Below are 18,353 nucleotides of genomic sequence, written 5' to 3' on the forward strand. Positions count from 1 at the left end.
TTAAACATAACTTTATTTATGGACTTTAATGTTTGGATTTCTTTATATGTGTGGATTTCTTGAGTTAATCCTGATGTCTGGTGAAAATTTCATGTGAATAACCTCATTGGAAATATATTTACTGAGACAAAATGTTGACGCATTCAATACTTATTTCCCCCCACTGTAATTAGATCTGTAACTACCATCAGAGTTGCTTTTATAGAAGAAGAATCAGCACCTTCTGACCAATCATAATCAAGAACTCAACAGCGGGGTGATACCAGGACAATTATGCCAGGTCATCATGAAGTCTAGTAATGACTAGAAATAGCTAGTAGAGAAGCAGTAGTGACTTAGAGAGCTGAGCTTCAGCTATTGAGCAACGTGCACATATATTTCCTGACTGCAGTTTGTGGTTTGACATTTGCTGATGACAAATCCTGAAAAAGAGAAAAGAGAGTCTCAAATTTTTAAGTGTTTGGACCAAAGCAGAACTGGAATTTTGCCAGCTCTTTTGTTTAAATTCATGAATAAATACTGCATGAAACAGAAATGAAACATTATGATAAACAGCATGATAAAATGATGTGAATATATTCAGTTCCACTTTTTCACATCGTTTTATGCATCATTATTGTACTAGTGGCCCATGTTTCTCGATAACCAAAGCTCAACTGTCGAAGCCAATGCCAAAGCCAACTGTGCTGCACAACAAGATAAAGTACTGAACCCTGCGTTACACATTTTAAAACAACAACAACAACAACAACAACAACAACAAACACTTCATGGGGTGCTTAGGCACATGAAAAACTTGCAAACACAACGTAATACCCCAAATACACACATTAAAAGAGCCATTATATGTTAGTGTGAATGTTTCAATATGCTGAAAGTGATTCTTTGGTGCAATTGTGCAAAGACTTATGTCTTGTTCGTAGCTGGTGTACACACTCATATTGTATGAGTGTTTGTGTGGAAAAGTGCTGAGAACAGCAGTGTCATTTTGGGGAAGAGTGTTTGCTAATCTGTCAGTTTAAGCCACTGAAGTAAAGTTTTAAACATATTTTACTGTTCACTTATATTATAAACTCCTTGTACACTTTTTGGAAACATTCCACACCTCTTGACCTCTAAGCACAGTTAAAATGATGATGATGACGATCATCATCATCATCACCAAACACAAACCCTACAGGAAAAACTTCAGTACTTTTTACCAATTCAGCATAATGAAGTCAGAATATCACTTCATATTGACAATATGATGCAATATAACAGACACTCTAGACACACTAGTATTGAGAGACTATATATTCATGGATTATTATTTTTGTTATGAAGAAAAGCCATAGGTTTCGAAATCCTGCAACGCACCTGGACACATCATCAATGATGTTACGTGATACTCAGGTGTTTCAGGTCTGTCAAAATCATACACCCCTCACCGAGTCAACACAGACAGGGTTGAACAAGGGATGGCCAGTTCCAACAAAATGACCTGCTGGGTGGTTTCATACAACAGCACACATGCAAGTGTGTTTGATCCCGATCCTCCATGTCCATATGGTTTCCTCTGGGTTCTGTGCTTTCCTCCCAAAAACATGTGGAAGTGGATTAACGACTCTAAATTGAGTGTGAGAAGTGTGTGAATGTGTGTGTGTGTGTGTGTGCATGGTGACCTGTGATGGACTGAGGTACAGTATTCCCAGCTCAAGCCCAGTGTTCCTGGGATTGACTCCAGATCCACCATGATCCTGTCCAGGATGAAGAGCTTATTGAAAATGAATGAACGTAATAATTCTAATAAATACAAGATTAGATACTAGGCTAGTGTTTGGGATTTTAATCAAAACTAATATTTCAGTTATTCAGTTATTTCACTGACACTAATAAGTAAGGTAAGTAAAATCAGTGTGAGGAATGTCATGCTCCTGGGACAAACTCAAGAGGTTAAAGAGTTTTAATTTGTCAGTATTATATAAACAGTTATAGATTGTGTATAATTTAATGAAACAAAACAGCTAGTAAATAATTCCTAGCTAGCTACCATTAGCATGATTGAGCTCCCTCTTAATTGAATTCTACACTTGTGCTCTTTTTGTGACAGTTATTTTACCATACTTTTGCTACTATCTGGGACAAAAAGCAAGTTATTTATATCATATTTACTAAGACAATTTACTAGCTAAGTGTTTTAATGTGTCAGATAAAAAGGTCAGTGAAAGAGGAACAGTTAATGCACGCTAATGTTCAAAACAATGAGAGTTGCTAAAACAGAGCAGGTTAAAAAAAGAAATTGCAACAGAACATAAATTTTACTGACATTTCTAACAAACTGAATGGTGTCACTGAAGGTTTCGTAATCCTGCATTGGTTCCTAGTTCCTAAGAATGCAACGCTGAAGACTGAAAACAACAGTGTTCAATGCATAGTATGGTACATATTGAGTCCAGCATTCAAATACTCAAGAAAAAGTCCTTTAACTGGACCAAAGACACTCTCTTCATCGCGGACAGTGCCATGGGCTGGACTGTGATGCGGTTGTTCAGTTTACTGCAGGCGCATTTTCAGGAAGAAGTGTCGGGGTGTCATCTCTGAACTCATCTGATTGAAGCTCTATTAACAGAAGTAAAGAAGAACAGAGGTCAAAAGGATATCAAACACAAGGGAGAAGAGGAGAAAATTGAATTTATGAGAGTGTTTTGCAATTTTACAGTGTAACTCTGAATGTTGGATTGACCCAAGCCGTCTTTTACTTACTTATTTATTTATTTATTTATTCACCCGATATAATTGTAATTCTTAAAATAATTCAGAATAATAGAAGCCGTGTCCATGCTTGGGGATAGTAGTTGACTGAAGTTATCAAACACACCCAACAGCGAGGTGCTTGACTGATTGCTTATGATGATGGACTCATCTTCATCTTCCTCCCCCCAGTCAGCAATGTTAGCTGGTGGGATGCACTGCTCTAAAAACAGGTCCTCGTCCTCAGAGTCTTCATGCTCAGGAGGCCAACGCAACTCGCCACTCTCCACTTCGCTGATGTCCGTTGGCTCCACCACGATGGAGGGCAGACGCTGCTTCCCCTGCGACACACATCCCAAAGTTCCCTCTGGACCCAGCACCACCTCGGCTGGATCTGGAAAGATCTGCAGAGAAAAAACAGAGCGCGGAAAAGGGCGGGGTGGTAGGAGAAACTGATGGTACTTGAGAAGGTCCCAAGAGACTGTTGGATTATTCTTTTTAAAATCCTAATACAGATGGATGGATGGATGGATGGATGGTCAGCCCTGGAAGGGCAGGACCAGAAGTGCAGCCATCTATGCACAATGGAAAACAATTAAACTCATACAAAATCACCTTGATCTCATTAGAAATGTATAGGAAATATAATGAACCAAAGATACTTGATCAAATTCAACCCCCTGCCTTCTATTTCATTCCATTCCAGACAAATATAAACACAAAAGTGTTAAGCATTAACCTAACCTTAACCTTTATAACGTTTTTATACGTACTCAATAGAAATATTTATGAATGTAGGTGTGAGGCCATGTTGTTTAAAGTTAGCAATCTAATCAAAATGAGCACTTGCAAATTGCATGTAATGGGCACGCCTCACAGCTCTACCATCTCAGGTCTGATCATGCACTAGGGTTACTGTCCATGTGGGATTCCTTCGGGTTCTCCAGTTTCCTCCCAACTGGGATAGACTTCGGATCCACCATGACCCTGACCAGGATAAATAACTTACTGAAGATGAATAAATGAAGGTAATAGACTGATAAAAAAAAAAAAATTAATAAAAAACATACACACTACCATATACAGTAGGACAGGGCTGCAGGAAGGGTGCTTGATTATTTGGAGGATGTCAAATAAAATTTTTGTCTAAGTCTCTAAATACGGTTGAAGACAAAAGTTTGCACACCCCCATTGACATAGGTATTAAAAAGAAACCAAAGAAAAATGCACCAGTTATTTTACATTTAATTTTTTAAATATCCAAAATATTAATTTAATGTGTGTGTCTGTGTGTGTGTGTGTGTGTGTGTGTGTGTGTGTGTGTGTGTGTATACATATTTCCCGCATCAAAACAACAATCTTTAAAATAGGTATTGTCATGATCCTCTCGGCCTCGAGGCCTAACATCTGGTGCAGTTGTAACAAATAATGTCAGAAGGAATGAGCAGGGGCATGGAATGGATACAGGGGCAATATTACAGCTAAAGGAGATCCAAAAATAGTTGAGCGAATATAAAGAAAAACTTTGGATGCAAGAGTGAATGTATAAGTCATTATTAATTATTTATTTTATAAGAATGTTATATCACATTCAAAAAAAAGGCAGTTGCAATTAGTTTAACTGATATATATTTCTTCCTTATTAATATCTTCATAAACACAAATAATGTTATTTATATGTGTTAAATATATGTTAAATATTCCCACCCCATGCCCGGTGTTCCTGGGATAGACCTTGGATTCACCAAAACCCGACCTTGATAAAGCAGGTAATAAAGATGGAGGAATGAATAAGTCTTAACAAACAGTATTTGGCCATCTTTATTACCTGTAGTAACAACATAAATCCTAAACCCTTTGGTTTAAATGTATATATTAAAAAAAAAAAAAAACATTTGCACTTTCATGGTATGTACTAGCGTTTTTCTGATCGTACCCCGTGCTGTAATATTTACCTGAAAAGGCAGTCTGTCCCTTTTGTTCTGAAGGGGAATTTCATACATGACCAAATCCTGGGTTCTTACATCCTTTGCACATCTGCTTTAAAAAATAAATAAATAAATAAATGGAAAAAAAAAAAAAAAAAACATGTCAGATCACACACAGAGGTTACGTGTTCACTTACGCACAAAAGGTCTTTCACAACGAGAGAACTCATTTGCATTGCACAGTTATGACTTGTTTCCTCTCTGTCAATGGGAATACAGGATGTCCAGTCACTGCTTAAGGAAGCTGGTCCATGTTTCGCTGAATTTTAGACTGTGAAACTAAACAGACAGAGCTAAACTGTCCACAGCGGATCTGCTCTATCGTTGCTTTTGCATCCCGTGTGGAAAATATTCTCACCTCAGCCTCTAATTGGCTACACTGGCTATCCATCAAACTCAGCCAAGAATCAAAGCCTTCACTGGGCATAGACGATGAAGCTGATACATTAATCTGTCTGCAGTCCCAGTTGACCTGAGTATAATCTTTCTGTCCATGTGCCTGTTCTGTGCAGGATTATTCTGCTTCGATTACTCATTCAGGGCTTGAGCATATCAGAATGGATTACACTCTCCCACAGTCTTGTTTTTAATTTTTTTTTATTTAGCAGAGCTGGACTACAGTTCATTTCCTCTGAGAGACCAGTTACATAAAATCTGATGCTTAGAGATAAGTTCCAGATAAGCAGCAACAGTTTTTGATGTAAAGTCTCTAGCTCTGTAGCTAGTCTCTGGTTTGATGAGCTGCCTTTAGCTAAATCATGTACGTAAATGAACGTGTGTACAGTAATTGAATAAGAAGATCTGCTACAGAAGCTGAACTGGTTCATGTTTAGAAAACTGGAGACACTGAACTACCAGTTTTTTCACTGGTTAACTGGTTCTGCTGCAATATATTTTCCACGCTCTGGAAGGAATGCAAAGCAGGATTTTGTTCGATCTTTTTTTCCCCTCCAATTTTCTCATGCTATTTCCCAACAACCCCTACACCAGCTGAGAGTGAAGGCTAGCACGTGCTCCCTCCGAGACATGGGAAGTAATTTGCTACTCATGCTGCATCAGTGGGCAGTGTAACACACTAAGTGGAAACTCTTTCTGAGCTCTTCCTCATACAGGAGCTCTCATATATGCTAGCATCACTGTGATTGACAGAGGAGAGATGAATGCCATCCAGGGGAGGACTTAGCATTAGGCAAAGGTCGGCAATTTCCCCGAGCTGCCAAGAACCAAAACGCTGCATAAACTGATGGTTAAGAAAGTTTTGTTTTTACTTTTCGCTATTTATTTATGTTTTTCTAAAGACCGGAAATACTTAATTTATGAGTGTTTATTATCATCAGCCATTATGCCATTATTACAGCCATTATGAGCCATTCAGATGTGGATTCATGTTCAGTGCTAAATAAATACGTATAAATATTACCACTATTTAGACAAAAGAAGAATATTTTAATAAGCTGCTGTCCTACTGTACCTTACAGTAACATATTGTTAGCTCATGGTTTGTGGTCATGGTGAAATAGACTTATTTATTAATATAGGTCTAATATCAAGATTAATTTCATAACATTAATATTAGAAAACAAAATACATTATTATTATTATTATTAGTAGTAGTAGTAGTAGTAGTAGTAGTAGTAGTGGTAGTAGTAGTAGTAGTAAAAGTAGTAGTAGTAGTAATGGTGTGTTTGTAGGGGGTAAAAGGATTAGATGTGGATTCGTGTTAATGTTAATAAAGTTTCAGTCCTGATTGAGGAGTTGTACAGCTGAGTGCTGCAGCTCTCCTACACTGCACCCAGATGATGCCCCCTGACTAACTAACATACTGTCTTGATTATTTTATATTCTTTGTCACACTGCTTTTCCGTTTCTGTTTGTCTATTTTACAAATATGACTCGATATCTGTTCAGTGAAACTTCAAATAAATATAACTAAAAAGCATTTAAGTTTCTGTATTGTGTTATATTTTTATGCTAGTAAGTGGTGTTAAAAATTGGTCTAACCATCACTGAGCCGGTGTGTTATGATGTTATGATGTGGCGTGTTGTGGGCTGGGTCTGGTGGTCCGCTCAGGGCCAGAAAGTCCAGGGCCACTTTTTGGTCCCAGTTCACCCCTGATTATTGCTATTAATGCTAAATAACATGTTCCACTTTGCGATTCCTTTTACCTGACCACTTTCAAGATGAACCTGTGCCTCAAATGGCAATTTTGTCAATCATATTTCATATTAATTTCCTAAAATATGTATGTCAGCCACCTAACTAGTATCACATACACCCCCAGTCCGCTGAAGTTTCCTGTGACCTTTTGACAGCCCACAGAAATTTTCAAGATCTGCCACTTAACCACAGCATAAGTGCAAACTTTCTTCTTCTTTTTTTCTTTTTTTTCTTTTTTTTTTTGTTATCACTGAACGATCATGAAGTGTGAAGTTGTTAAAATCAGCATAAGCAGAATATTCCAGTGAATTGATGTTATCATTTCACGTGGATGTGGTGCTTATACTCAGAGTAACATTAACCCCAATGTTGAGAAATCCAGCTTACAAATGGAAAAGGATGGGGACCGTTCACTAGAAACTGTGATGTATTTTAGGTGATCAGTATGAAGTGTTCCTTGTATTAAATGCGTCACTGAAAATTATATTAATAAGGATTGTTATTAATAGCACAAGTTATCCTTCTGTTTTCTCTCTTTCTCCTAACACTTACATTGTTATTATTATTATTATTATTACTAGTCAGTTGAGAACTTTTATCACTATTGGCTTTGCTCATGGTGAAATCTTACTTTTACATTATCTTATACTGTGTACTTTTGGACAAAACTGCCTGACTGCATGATTTTAAAGGAATTATATTCAACCTGATTAAAATTTGGAACGGCAGAACAGATCAACAAACAAACAAACAAACAAACCAGGTTAATGGACCAATAACCCATCAACAACAACCCTTAAATGTGTTCATTTATCTGTAATTTATCTGAAAGGTCAATTCTGAACGCACAAATGGACTAAAGATACCGAAGAAAACAAATGATCCAAATTCTGGTTTTACCATATAGTGTCTTGAGTGTCTTAAGTATTCACCCCTTGAACTTTTCTCATTTTGTACAGTCATATTCAGGAAGTGAATTGGCATTTTATGTTATTTAAGCTTGCTAAAGCGAATTGCATATGATTAGCAATATGTTGCCGGTTATGGACCTGCCTGGCTTGCTCTATTTTTCCTCGTATTTTATAGATTCAATTACATTTCACAAAACAGAAATAAGATCCTGAGGTCCGATTACTGTCTGTGCAGAGTTTCTCCACGTGTTCACATGGGTTTCCTCTGGGTTCTTCCTACCACTGTCCAAAGACATTTGCTGTGGTAAATCATGCTTAGTGTGTGAATGCATGTGCACTGGGATTGGGATTTCTCCCACCTTGGGAGTGTGATGTGCTGAAAATTAGCTCAATGATAAAGAAATATAAGAAATAAGCTTGTAGAAGACGGACGGGAGAATTACAGCTGAGTCATCAAACGCAAACTCCCGAGGCTTTCCTGTTTTTCTTCCTGTGTTAAGAAAAGGCTCTAAAAGTGTGAAAGATGAATTGCATAATAATTAGCTAAGCAGATGCAGAATACTCGAGTGCATTGGTACTGCAGTTCTAACATTTTAACACAGTCCGATCAGTCGTTGTTTGTTTGTGGTCGATTTCCACCATGTTTGGCTCTGTTAAGAGCTCTGTGCTTGTTCTGTCTCAATTGTTTACAAGTTCCACTGAAGGACTTCAGCTTCGTCCAACAGCAGCTTCCGTAGTACGTTAATTTAATTTAATTCGCATTTCATTTATCATAATGAGAATATCAATATAGTAACTTTGACCTTTAAAACAAGTCATCGCTTCCACAAAGCCTCATGAACACGTCAGTCTTTCTACTCTCTTCTCGTGAGGTAAATCCAGCAGCTGATATGCATACAGTTTACTAACTGAATCTATTTCTGTGTGTTTCACTGTATGGTACATAATCAACATGATATTCACTTCATGAAGAAAGCACTCTTGGCTAGTAAATATAAACGGTGAATCTTGGCTGGTAAATCAAAACATCGTCTGATGGTTTTACAGCCAGGTTTGTTAAACTGGCATCGTATTTATCTAATATGATATCTACACCTTTTTTGGTGGAAAAAATATTAGTTGGTTTTTTTTTTTAAATATAATTGAGGTGTGAAAGTGTGTTATAGACGGATAAATATCAGACCAAAACGGACTTTTTGTCATTTTTTACCCAGAATTCAGTCTCGGTGACATCTAATGTGTTTTCACAGACCACCATATAAAAGACAAGACAAGGAAGAAGGTCTTGATGAGCACTCCTGGGCAAATTTTTTTTTTTTTATGGTCAAGATTTTAATGGTCTTAATAAATTATTGGTCAGGAAATTAAGAATTAAACAAATGCACCCCGGAGACGTCCCGTGCCACCGTTTGCTCGTTTACGTTTGGTGCAGTGAACTGTTTTGGGGAAAAGCTAGAAACAGGGACGTTCACTTATATAGTCTTCGTATGACTTAAGATATTTTTGGAAAATGTTGTACACCCAGACACGTGGTAGTTTGACTTTTACACCAAAATATTTGAATCATTATCATGCATTTACGTCTGCGTACAAGATCTTTTCCCCAAACAGTTCACGGGAGGTAAAAGTAAACAAATAAATGGTGGCACAGGAGTGCATTTGTTTCATTCTTGCGAATTCCCTGACCAATGATTTGTTGTTAAGACTATTAAAATCTGAATATTTGCCATTTTGGGATTGGTCCCTTTTTTGCCCAGGAGTATAGGACAATATTTGGTCCTCTGCCAGTTCTCATTCACCAGCCAGCTCTCCCCTATCATATAACAGATCACCTACCAGAAAGGGTGAAGGCTAACACATGCTTCCTCTTAGGCATGAGAAGGAAAATACTGTCTATCATCCTTCTCATACGTGAGCTCACAGACGCACACTAATGGCAAGTGTCACTGTGATTGACAGGAGAGAGAGAGAGAGAGAGAGAGAGAGAGAGAGAGAGAGAGAGAGAGAGAGAGAGAGAGAGAGAGAGAGCATGCCGTTTCTCATACCCAGACAGCACAGCCAATTTTGTTCCCATGGCTTCCGGGTGCAGATAGCTGTGGCATCATCGACCCCATTTTTTACATTTTATTTGAACATACTCTACATAATTTTAATGTAACTGGAAAATGTGTTGGAGGATGGGTTGCAGGCAAGGAAAACTAGTTCAGCCTTCCATTCAATGATCCCAGGTTATTATCCCAGATAATATAAGATTATTCATCTTTTTCTGGATATTTTCACTCATTTATTTACACTATTTCTAAAAAGAAGCTCAATTATGTACCCAGCTTAAAATGAGCACAGAATGCGTTGACGGACTTAATAATACTAGATCTGTTTAATCAATAATCTCACAATGACGGATATTAGATTAGATCAGCTATATTTAAGATTTTGTACTGGATTGTTTTGGTGTCGTTGCAGAATATAGATTGTTTGTATGTCACGTGTATCACATGACTCTCTGACATCAGAGCTGGAGTGCAGAGCTGGATTTAATCCTGGCTTGTCCTCCTGCTGTTACTGCCTAAGTCATTAATGAGCTCAAGCATCACACACACACACACACACACACACACACTCTCTCTCTCTCTCTCTCTCTCTCTCTCTCTCTCTCTCTCTCTCTCTCTCTCTCTCTCTCTCTCTAAACACACCACACACAACCATGAGCACATGGTCTAAATAGACATGTTGAGTCAGTAGCTACACAGAATTGTGCAAAAGTCTAGGCACCCTCTCTAATTCCTCCTGTAACTATTCCAACATTTTATCACCAATGTTGATTCTGCATTAATGTGTCTGTACAAAATGTCTGATTCCCAAAAAATAAATTAATGATTGATAAGGTTAGCCTATTTGCCCATTTTGGGTACCGAGGTTTAAGTGTCACCAATGCCACCGTTTCGAATAAATATACGTGGTGCTTTATATCATTTTTTTCAGTACAGGCTGCTGAAATAAACACAAACCTGTGGCTGAATGAACCAAGAGTTATAATCGGTTTAGGGACTGAATAATAAAACCATACGATTGGTCAAAAGGTTGTCTGAAAGCTGTTTATTGTAACTAACCTCGGGTTGAGAAACAAACAGCGACTAAATAAAAATACAATACCTTTTTGAAGTGGATTTGCAATCGTCAAATCTCAGTTCAATCTACCGAATAAAATTCTAGAGGATTACGCAATATATAAGATTCTCTCTTTGTTTCTGTCTCTCCTGAAGCACATTGGTGTCCTACCCTTGTGTGGAGATACAGGTGTCCTCTGCACTGTTGCCGTGTTCCATGCATGGTCTGTTCATCGTGGTATGACAGAAAAAGTTTTCACAGAGTTCCAGGACCCACTGATGAGCTTAAACTCTCCAAGAAGCTGCACGGTTCAAGACCTGAGATGATCTGGGCTGTTGGAAAATGAACCTAAGGTGTGTGAATCAGCAGCGTCTTGAGATATGACCTGCAGGCAATATTTTCACAATATTCCTACAGTCCCTTCCCAAAGAGAACAGCAGTCTGCTCATCTTCAAATGTACAAACTCTGACACTTTTTTCCATTCATCTGTCTCTCTTGAGTCCTCTCCCTGTCCCTGTTCTGTCTATCTCCGTCTATCCCGGCAGAAGGGCGTTGTAGAGGAGCGGGATTAGTGGCAGAGCTGATTAGAGATGTGAACAGCTGATTAAAGCCGTGCCACCCTGCTGGTGGTGTACGGTTCTGCCTGCTGTACTGACTTCTGGAGTAACTTCATCTGTGATTCTACCTTTTACTCCAACAAGGGACTCGTTTATCAAACTGGATACAAACAAACGTATTCGTCATTTCATTCTCAGGAGCATTTACACATGAAATGGCAGTGATGGCTTAAAAACGTTGGACTTCTGACCAGAAGGTTGTGCGTTCATGCTGCCACTGCTGGGCCCTTGAGCGAGGCCCTTAACCCTCAACTGCTCAAATGTATAAATTAGATGAATGTAAGTCGCTCCGGTTAAGGGCATCTGTCCAATGTCTTAAATGTAAAAATGAAATTTCGCAATTCATGGAAATCCAGTTGGTATAAAAAAGGCACCGGTTATGGTTTTTTCAAATTTTCCCTTTCATGTAGTGTGTTATATATGTCGCTGTTTGTGAATGTAAAAATTCTGCAAAGTTTCAAAAATCAAAGGAGTTATTGACACGTAAAAGAAGGAATCGATTCTGAACAGCTGAATCGAGTCGTTAGTGATTCCAGACTTTACTTCCTGTACTAACCTACATAGGTTTGTAACAATAAACCCCGCCTCTGGTCTTCATCGGCTGCTCGCTGACAGACGGAGCTGAAGCGCGTTACAGTAGTGGGCGTTTCCTTTTCAAAACACGCTGACAGCGGTAGACCAATCACAACAGACTGGGACATCTGACCAATCAGAGCAGAGTATGCTCTCTATCTAATATCTGAGATAGAAAGCTAACATCTAATATCTATCAATCAAACTTATAGTAGTGTTAAACAATGCATTATATGACAAAGTATCCACAAAATGATGTGAGACAGGAAGCCGCGTCAGTGATTTCTAATTTGTTTATTTTTATTTTTTACATTTTTCAGGTTAATGTAAGGCCATACTGGGTTCATGACACGTTTCCCCCGAATATCAAACACTGAAAAGTTTTATTCCAAAAAAAAAACAAAAACACCCTAGAAATAATCTGATGTAGATGGCAACAATCCTTACATTGAGTTCTTTTTTTATATTTATTTTTAAAGACAGAGAAGCTTAAACCTGCTAGCACATTTATACCGGCTGTCCCTGGCTCTTCTGAGAACGAGCCAATAGAGAAATGTGAGTCTGTGCTCAGAGATGTAAAACAGAGTGCTGGGTCTGACACTAACAGTGAAGTAGCATTAGCCAGCATGCTTTAAATCCTACACGTCCTTTACTTGTTGTCCTGCAAGCACTCACGTGCCAGATTCACTTTAGGAAACTGTGTCAGGGCTTGTGAGAGGAAGAAGACTGATCAGGGCTCCTAGGCTAAACAGATTGTAGGATTTAAAGCTGAAATGAACTACTTGCTTCAACGTGGCAGGGAAAGTAGTACCATATAACCCAAATGTATCAAAATCAAGGCCATATGGGAGTAAATTTACCATGTTTAACTCACGTAGGCTATACGTCAATCTAGGTCAAATTCAGCATATACACTTATTTATAAATTGCAACGTTGTAATGGTTTTTGAAAAAAATCTTTGTTTGATTGTTTGTTTTGTTTTTGTTTTTGTTTTTGCCAGCCCAGATGCACAGTTTACCAAACTTTGTTACAATACTCGCACCATTCCTACCACTGTAGTGATACCATTACTATAAAGTACGCTCCATCAAACAGATTGTAGCATTTAAAGCTTGGAGAACACTCCACAGAACATTTACTAACCCCACTGTCCAACTGTATCACAGTCATAGCACTTTATACAACATTTTACTATGTGCTCCATCCAGTTAAACACACTTGGCATGAGTAATACAATATATAACACTATCATGTCAAAAATTTCCTCCTCATTACCTAGCATACACATATGAGTGTTATAAGTGTAATATCTGCACCATTACTACCACCATCTGGCAGCTATGAACTACTTTCAGAGCCATCACATGCACAAGTAAAGAAAGTCAGGATGTATTTCCGCCTCACACCCAGTGTTCCAGGGATAAGCTCCGGATAAAGCTCTTACTGAAGATGAATGAACAAGTGAATCATCAGATTATCTTTAAAGGCAAATGTGTTGATAACTAATTGGACATAATCAGAACATAATCTCTCAGGTTGATTCTAAGTTAAATATTATATGATCCCATAATATAAATAAGGAACTGGGTTCCTACAGCCACAGAAGCACTTACATCATTGATTGAGGACTTTTTTTTCTCTCCAAAATGTCCTGTTTGTCTGGAAACTTTGTGTACAATGCTGTTTACTATCTCTCCATTCAGTAAGTGCACCGCAGTTACTCACTGGATTGATTGATTTGCTCGTTTATTTAATTATTTATTTATCGGTGTAAATTGGTATCTATCAGTCGCAACTGAGTTGTTTGTTCTTATTTGTTGCAGAGAAAATAATTTGCTGTGTGTCAGTACTGTGTTTGGGTGAGCAGGCAGTTTATGAAGTGTTGAGATAATAAGTACATCCACAAAACTAAACTGTAAAAAAATGACTTTTAAGTGAAGAAAATACAATGTCAGTACTGTGTTTGTGCTAAGACCGGGTCCTGTAATTATACGTGTATTTTAGAACCAGTGTGTGTTTGAAGACTCCACCAGTGCACACCTTCTGGTCGGCTTTCAATCCCGATCTCCCCAAATAGATTAACAGCCTGTAGCAATCTGTTCTGTTTCATGTATTCATCTATCTATCTATTAATTTATCTGTTTATTTATGTATTTGATTCTTAACTTGGTTAGCTTGGCTTGTGTATGAGAAAATTATGCACTTGTATTATGTACCTGTTGCTAATTGCAACACCCTTAATGGCCACACGGGGGCGTGTGGAGTCCAGTTCATAAACACTGCAAGGAAAACTTTGGGAAAAGAAAAAGTTTGGAGAGAAACTTCCCTTTAATTTTACAAGCTGTTACCCTCAAAACTGTTTCTCAAAACTGCATGTACTTCTTTGCTACTGTTATTACAGTGTATTACTAATATTACCCTAACTTACATTTATCTGTACAGTAGGCTATATTAAGTTATATGAATATGTTTTTTTCACTAATGCTGTATTAACTGGTTTCTGGACAGCATAATTATATACTTATTATTAGTTTGTTACTACTTCAATTACTTTAGCCCTGTGTTTATTTGGGATAATTGTGTCACTATGAATGAAAGTGTCTAACAAATGATTCTAAACAAAAAGGTTTTTATGAAGTTTGATGTCCCCCAAAGCTCCTCTTACCATAAACATGGGTCTATGCAACACAGGTTCTACACTCCAGTAAACAACAGATGCCCCTATTATATTGCCCTTGAGGGCAGTTTTATTAAGTAAGAGTTTCATCTTTCAGGTTTTTTATTGTCATGTGCATACAGGATGCTGGAATCATCTATATACAGTACAATGACATTCTTGTGCTACAGTTGCACACTCCTACAAAGACAGTGCAGAAAATTCTAAATAAACTCTAAATTAGCCAAATAAATAAATTGCAAACGTTGTACACAGTCAAAAAGTGACACAGTGGGGGATATTACAGAGACAAGGGCAATTATGAAATGAAAGTATGAAATATTTGAAATGACCGGTGATTGTGGTGAAAGAGAGTGGTGAAAGATGTAATGTTGTGGATATGATCTCATAAGGTGGTGGAGAGAGATGGCATGGAGATGGTCGTCATTCTCGGCTGCCTGCCTGCAGGATGAAGCTGTTTTTGAGGCGAGCGGCGCAGAAGCGTTTGCCAGAGGCGAGACCGGAGAACAGAACATGAGCAGGATGCAAGGCATCCAAGATGATGGACTGTGGCCTGGTCCCGGGATCTGGTGGTGAAGATATGCTGGAGTCATGCAAACTTAGTACCGATGCTTTTGGAAGCTGTTTTACTTGAATTTGTAGAAGCCTGAAGTCTTGCACAGTCAGAGCGCTCTTTAACAGCACGCTCTTTAACATTTACAATAAACAGTGAGAATTACACTGTGTGGGCTGAAGGTCTCTTTTTTTATATGAAGAAAAACATCTTCAGATGAAATGAAATAAGGATTGCAGGGTGCTAAATGATTACTGGGTTAGGAGTCCACCTAATCCTGTCACTGACCTTTGACCTCTGCTGCTCTGTACTGTAGGCCTATATCCCTCCAGTCATCAGACTTGTGAGCTATGTTCATGGACATTGTAGGATAACAACAACAGCAGATCAAAAGATAGATATCATATATGGATAAAAGTTTGTGTACCCCTGACCCTCACACCCGTATGTGCCTTTTGAACATCCCATTCCAGATTTTTTCCCCTTTTTGCTGTTATAATACCCTCCACTCTTCTGGGAAGGCTTTCCACTAGATTTTGGAGCGTGACTGTTGGGATTTGTGTTCATTCAGCCGCAAGAGCGTTAGTACGATCAAGCACTTATGTTAGATGAGGAGATCTGGGGTGCAATCGGTGTTCCAGTTCATCCCAAAGGTGTTCAGTGGGGTTAAGGTCAAGGATCTGAGCAGGACACTCGAGTTCTTCCACTCCAAATTTGGCAAAACATGTCTACATGAAGGTTAGCACGTTCGCCTCACACCTGCAGGGTCGGGGGTTCGATTCCCACCGTGGCCCTGTGTGTGCAGAGTTCGCGTGTTCTCCCCGTGCTGCGGGGGTTTCCTCCGGGTACTCCGGTTTCCTCCCCCAGTCCAAACACATGCATGGTAGGCTGATTGGCGTGTCCAAAGTGTCTGTAGTGTATGAATGGGTGTGAGTGTGTATGTGATTGTGCCCTGCGATGGACTGACACCCTGTCCAGGGTGAACCCCGCCTTGTGCCCGATGCTCCCTGGGATAGTCTCCAGGTTCCCCCGTGACCCTGAAAAGGAGGATGGATGGATGGATGTCTATATGGAGCTTGCTTTGTGCATAGGGGCACTGTCGTGCTGGAACACGTTTAAGCCTTTTAGTTCAGGGAAATTATAATGTTACAGCAAACTGTACAAGCACATTCTGTACAATTGTGTTCTTCCAACTTTGTGGCAACAGTTTGGGGAAGGAACACATACGGGTGTTATTGTCAGGTGTCCACATACTTTAGGCCATGTGGATAGATAGATAGATAGATAGATAGATAGAACGGTTTGAGAGCGAGCGAGCGAGAGAGAGAGAGAGAGAGAGAGAGAGAGCGCAATAAAGATGGCCGCGCTCGCGCCAGTCCCGGTGAGCTGCTGTTTGAGTTGTGTATTTCGGTGTTGCGTGTTTTTGGCTGTGAGTGCTCAGAGCAAGCTGATCCGGAGTCCTTGTTCCACAGAAGATCAGTTTTTCTTCCGCACCGCTTTTCTCATTAGTCGGGATCAGAGGGGGGGCGGTCGCGCGTGCCCCAGGTAGCGGAGCGCAGGACGAGGAGGCGCGCGCGTGAGCTCCGGTTCAGTTCTCACGGCAACACGCTCATCTCCGCTCTTTGTGGAATAAACCGGAGACACCGCAACTACTATTCAGGACAGAAGGGAATTTGCCGTCACACCTGCTTCCTGCTTTCCCGTTTTAAAAGCCGTTCGATCCCGGACAGCGCGCGCACCAGCTCGAGCCCGCAGCCCGGCATTCTCTCCTCTCAGGTAAACTTCCAGCACGCGCCGTGTGTTTCTGTAGCAGTAATGATGATGTGATAACTCTGCGCCTCATGATAAGCTTTATTATAAGCGCTGACATTAATTCTAGTCGGTTTGTTCATCCCGTTTAACGTATCAGCTGAGGTGGATAAGCAAGTCGGTTCTCAACCCTCATAGTTCTAACAGAGTTTAATAATGCAAACCTGATAAACACACAAAACACCTGGGTTAGGGGTCAGACACCTGGGTCAGGGTTCGAACACCTGGGGTAGGGGTCAAACACTTGGGATAGAGTTCAAACACCTGGGTTAGGGGTCAGACACCTGGGTTAGAGTTCAAACACCTGGGTTAGGGGTCAGACACCTGGGTTAGGGTTCGAACACCTGGGTTACGGGTCAAACACCTGGGTTAGAGTTCAAACACCTGGGTTAGGGGTCAAACACCTGGGTTAGGGTTCAAACATTTGGGTTAGGGGTCAAACACCTGGGTTAGAGTTCAAACACCTGGGTTAGGGTTCAAACACCTGGGTTAGGGTTCGAACACCTGGGTTAGGGGTCAAACACCTGGGTTAGAGTTCAAACACCTGGGTTAGGGGTCAAACACCTGGGTTAGGGTTCGAACACCTGGGTTAGAGAGCACATGGGCAGGAGCATAGTAAAGCTCAAACAAGTATAGTCTTCATCCTTCGTGGTCAATAAAGTATCTATCTATCTATCTATCTATCTATCTATCTAGTGCAGGACTGGATGTTTTCTAGGATCTGGGATGTGATTGGAAATGCATAACTTTTCTGGTTGGCAGGGTGGCTTAGTGGTTAGCATGTTTGCCTAGCACTGCTGGGGTTGGGGGTTCGATTCCTGTGTGCATGGAGTTTGCATGGTCTTCCTGTGCTGCAGGGGTTTCCTCCATGTACTCCAATTTCCTCCCACAGTCCAAAAACATGCATTGTAGGTTGATTGGCATTTCCAAATTGTCCATAGTGTGTGATTGGTTTGTGCCATGCGATAAGTTGGCACTCCGTACAGGGTGTCCTCCGCCTTGTGCCCTATGTCCCCTGGGATAGGCTACAGGTGCCTCTGTGACCCTGTGTACGATAAGCAGTATGGAAAATGGATGGATGCATAAATTGTCTAATATAATATCTGTTTGGGTGTAATACAAATACATGCAAGTGTTAATAAAGTTTCATTCACATCGAAAGCACATCTGAAGCTCTTGTAATAATTCAGACCTCTCAGAGAACACATACAGTTTCAGTCCAGA

The 18,353-nt window shown here is 39.7% G+C and overlaps 1 protein-coding gene across 1 annotated transcript; it reads right to left on the reverse strand.

Annotated features, from left to right (window-relative positions):
* Positions 1-1,930: 1,930 nt before the first annotated feature.
* Positions 1,931-11,435, reverse strand: lbhl (LBH regulator of WNT signaling pathway, like). Its single transcript, XM_017465533.3, has 4 exons — positions 11,070-11,435; positions 4,689-4,770; positions 2,861-3,137; positions 1,931-2,601 (listed from the first exon to the last, which is right to left on the reverse strand). Exons 1-4 carry the CDS (start codon positions 11,129-11,131, stop codon positions 2,531-2,533), a joined length of 492 nt encoding a protein of 163 aa, XP_017321022.3. The 5' UTR covers positions 11,132-11,435; the 3' UTR covers positions 1,931-2,530.
* Between the last annotated feature and the right edge of the window lie 6,918 nt (positions 11,436-18,353).

The sequence above is a fragment of the Ictalurus punctatus genome, chromosome 4 (genome assembly GCF_001660625.3).
Source record: "Ictalurus punctatus breed USDA103 chromosome 4, Coco_2.0, whole genome shotgun sequence".
Classification (NCBI taxonomy): Eukaryota; Metazoa; Chordata; class Actinopteri; order Siluriformes; family Ictaluridae; genus Ictalurus; species Ictalurus punctatus.

What these genes read in the sequence shown, in the direction of transcription:
- lbhl (XM_017465533.3), bottom strand. Translation starts at nt 11,131, where the DNA reads ATGAACAGACCATGCATGGAACACGGCAACAGTGCAGAGGACACCTGT. An exon ending in GGGACAGACTGCCTTTTCAG is followed by an intron (nt 3,138 to 4,688) that starts GTAAATATTACA and finishes TTTTCTCTGCAG; the next exon opens with ATCTTTCCAGATCCAGCCGA. An exon ending in GTCAAGCACCTCGCTGTTGG is followed by an intron (nt 2,602 to 2,860) that starts GTGTGTTTGATA and finishes TTCTGTTAATAG; the next exon opens with AGCTTCAATCAGATGAGTTC.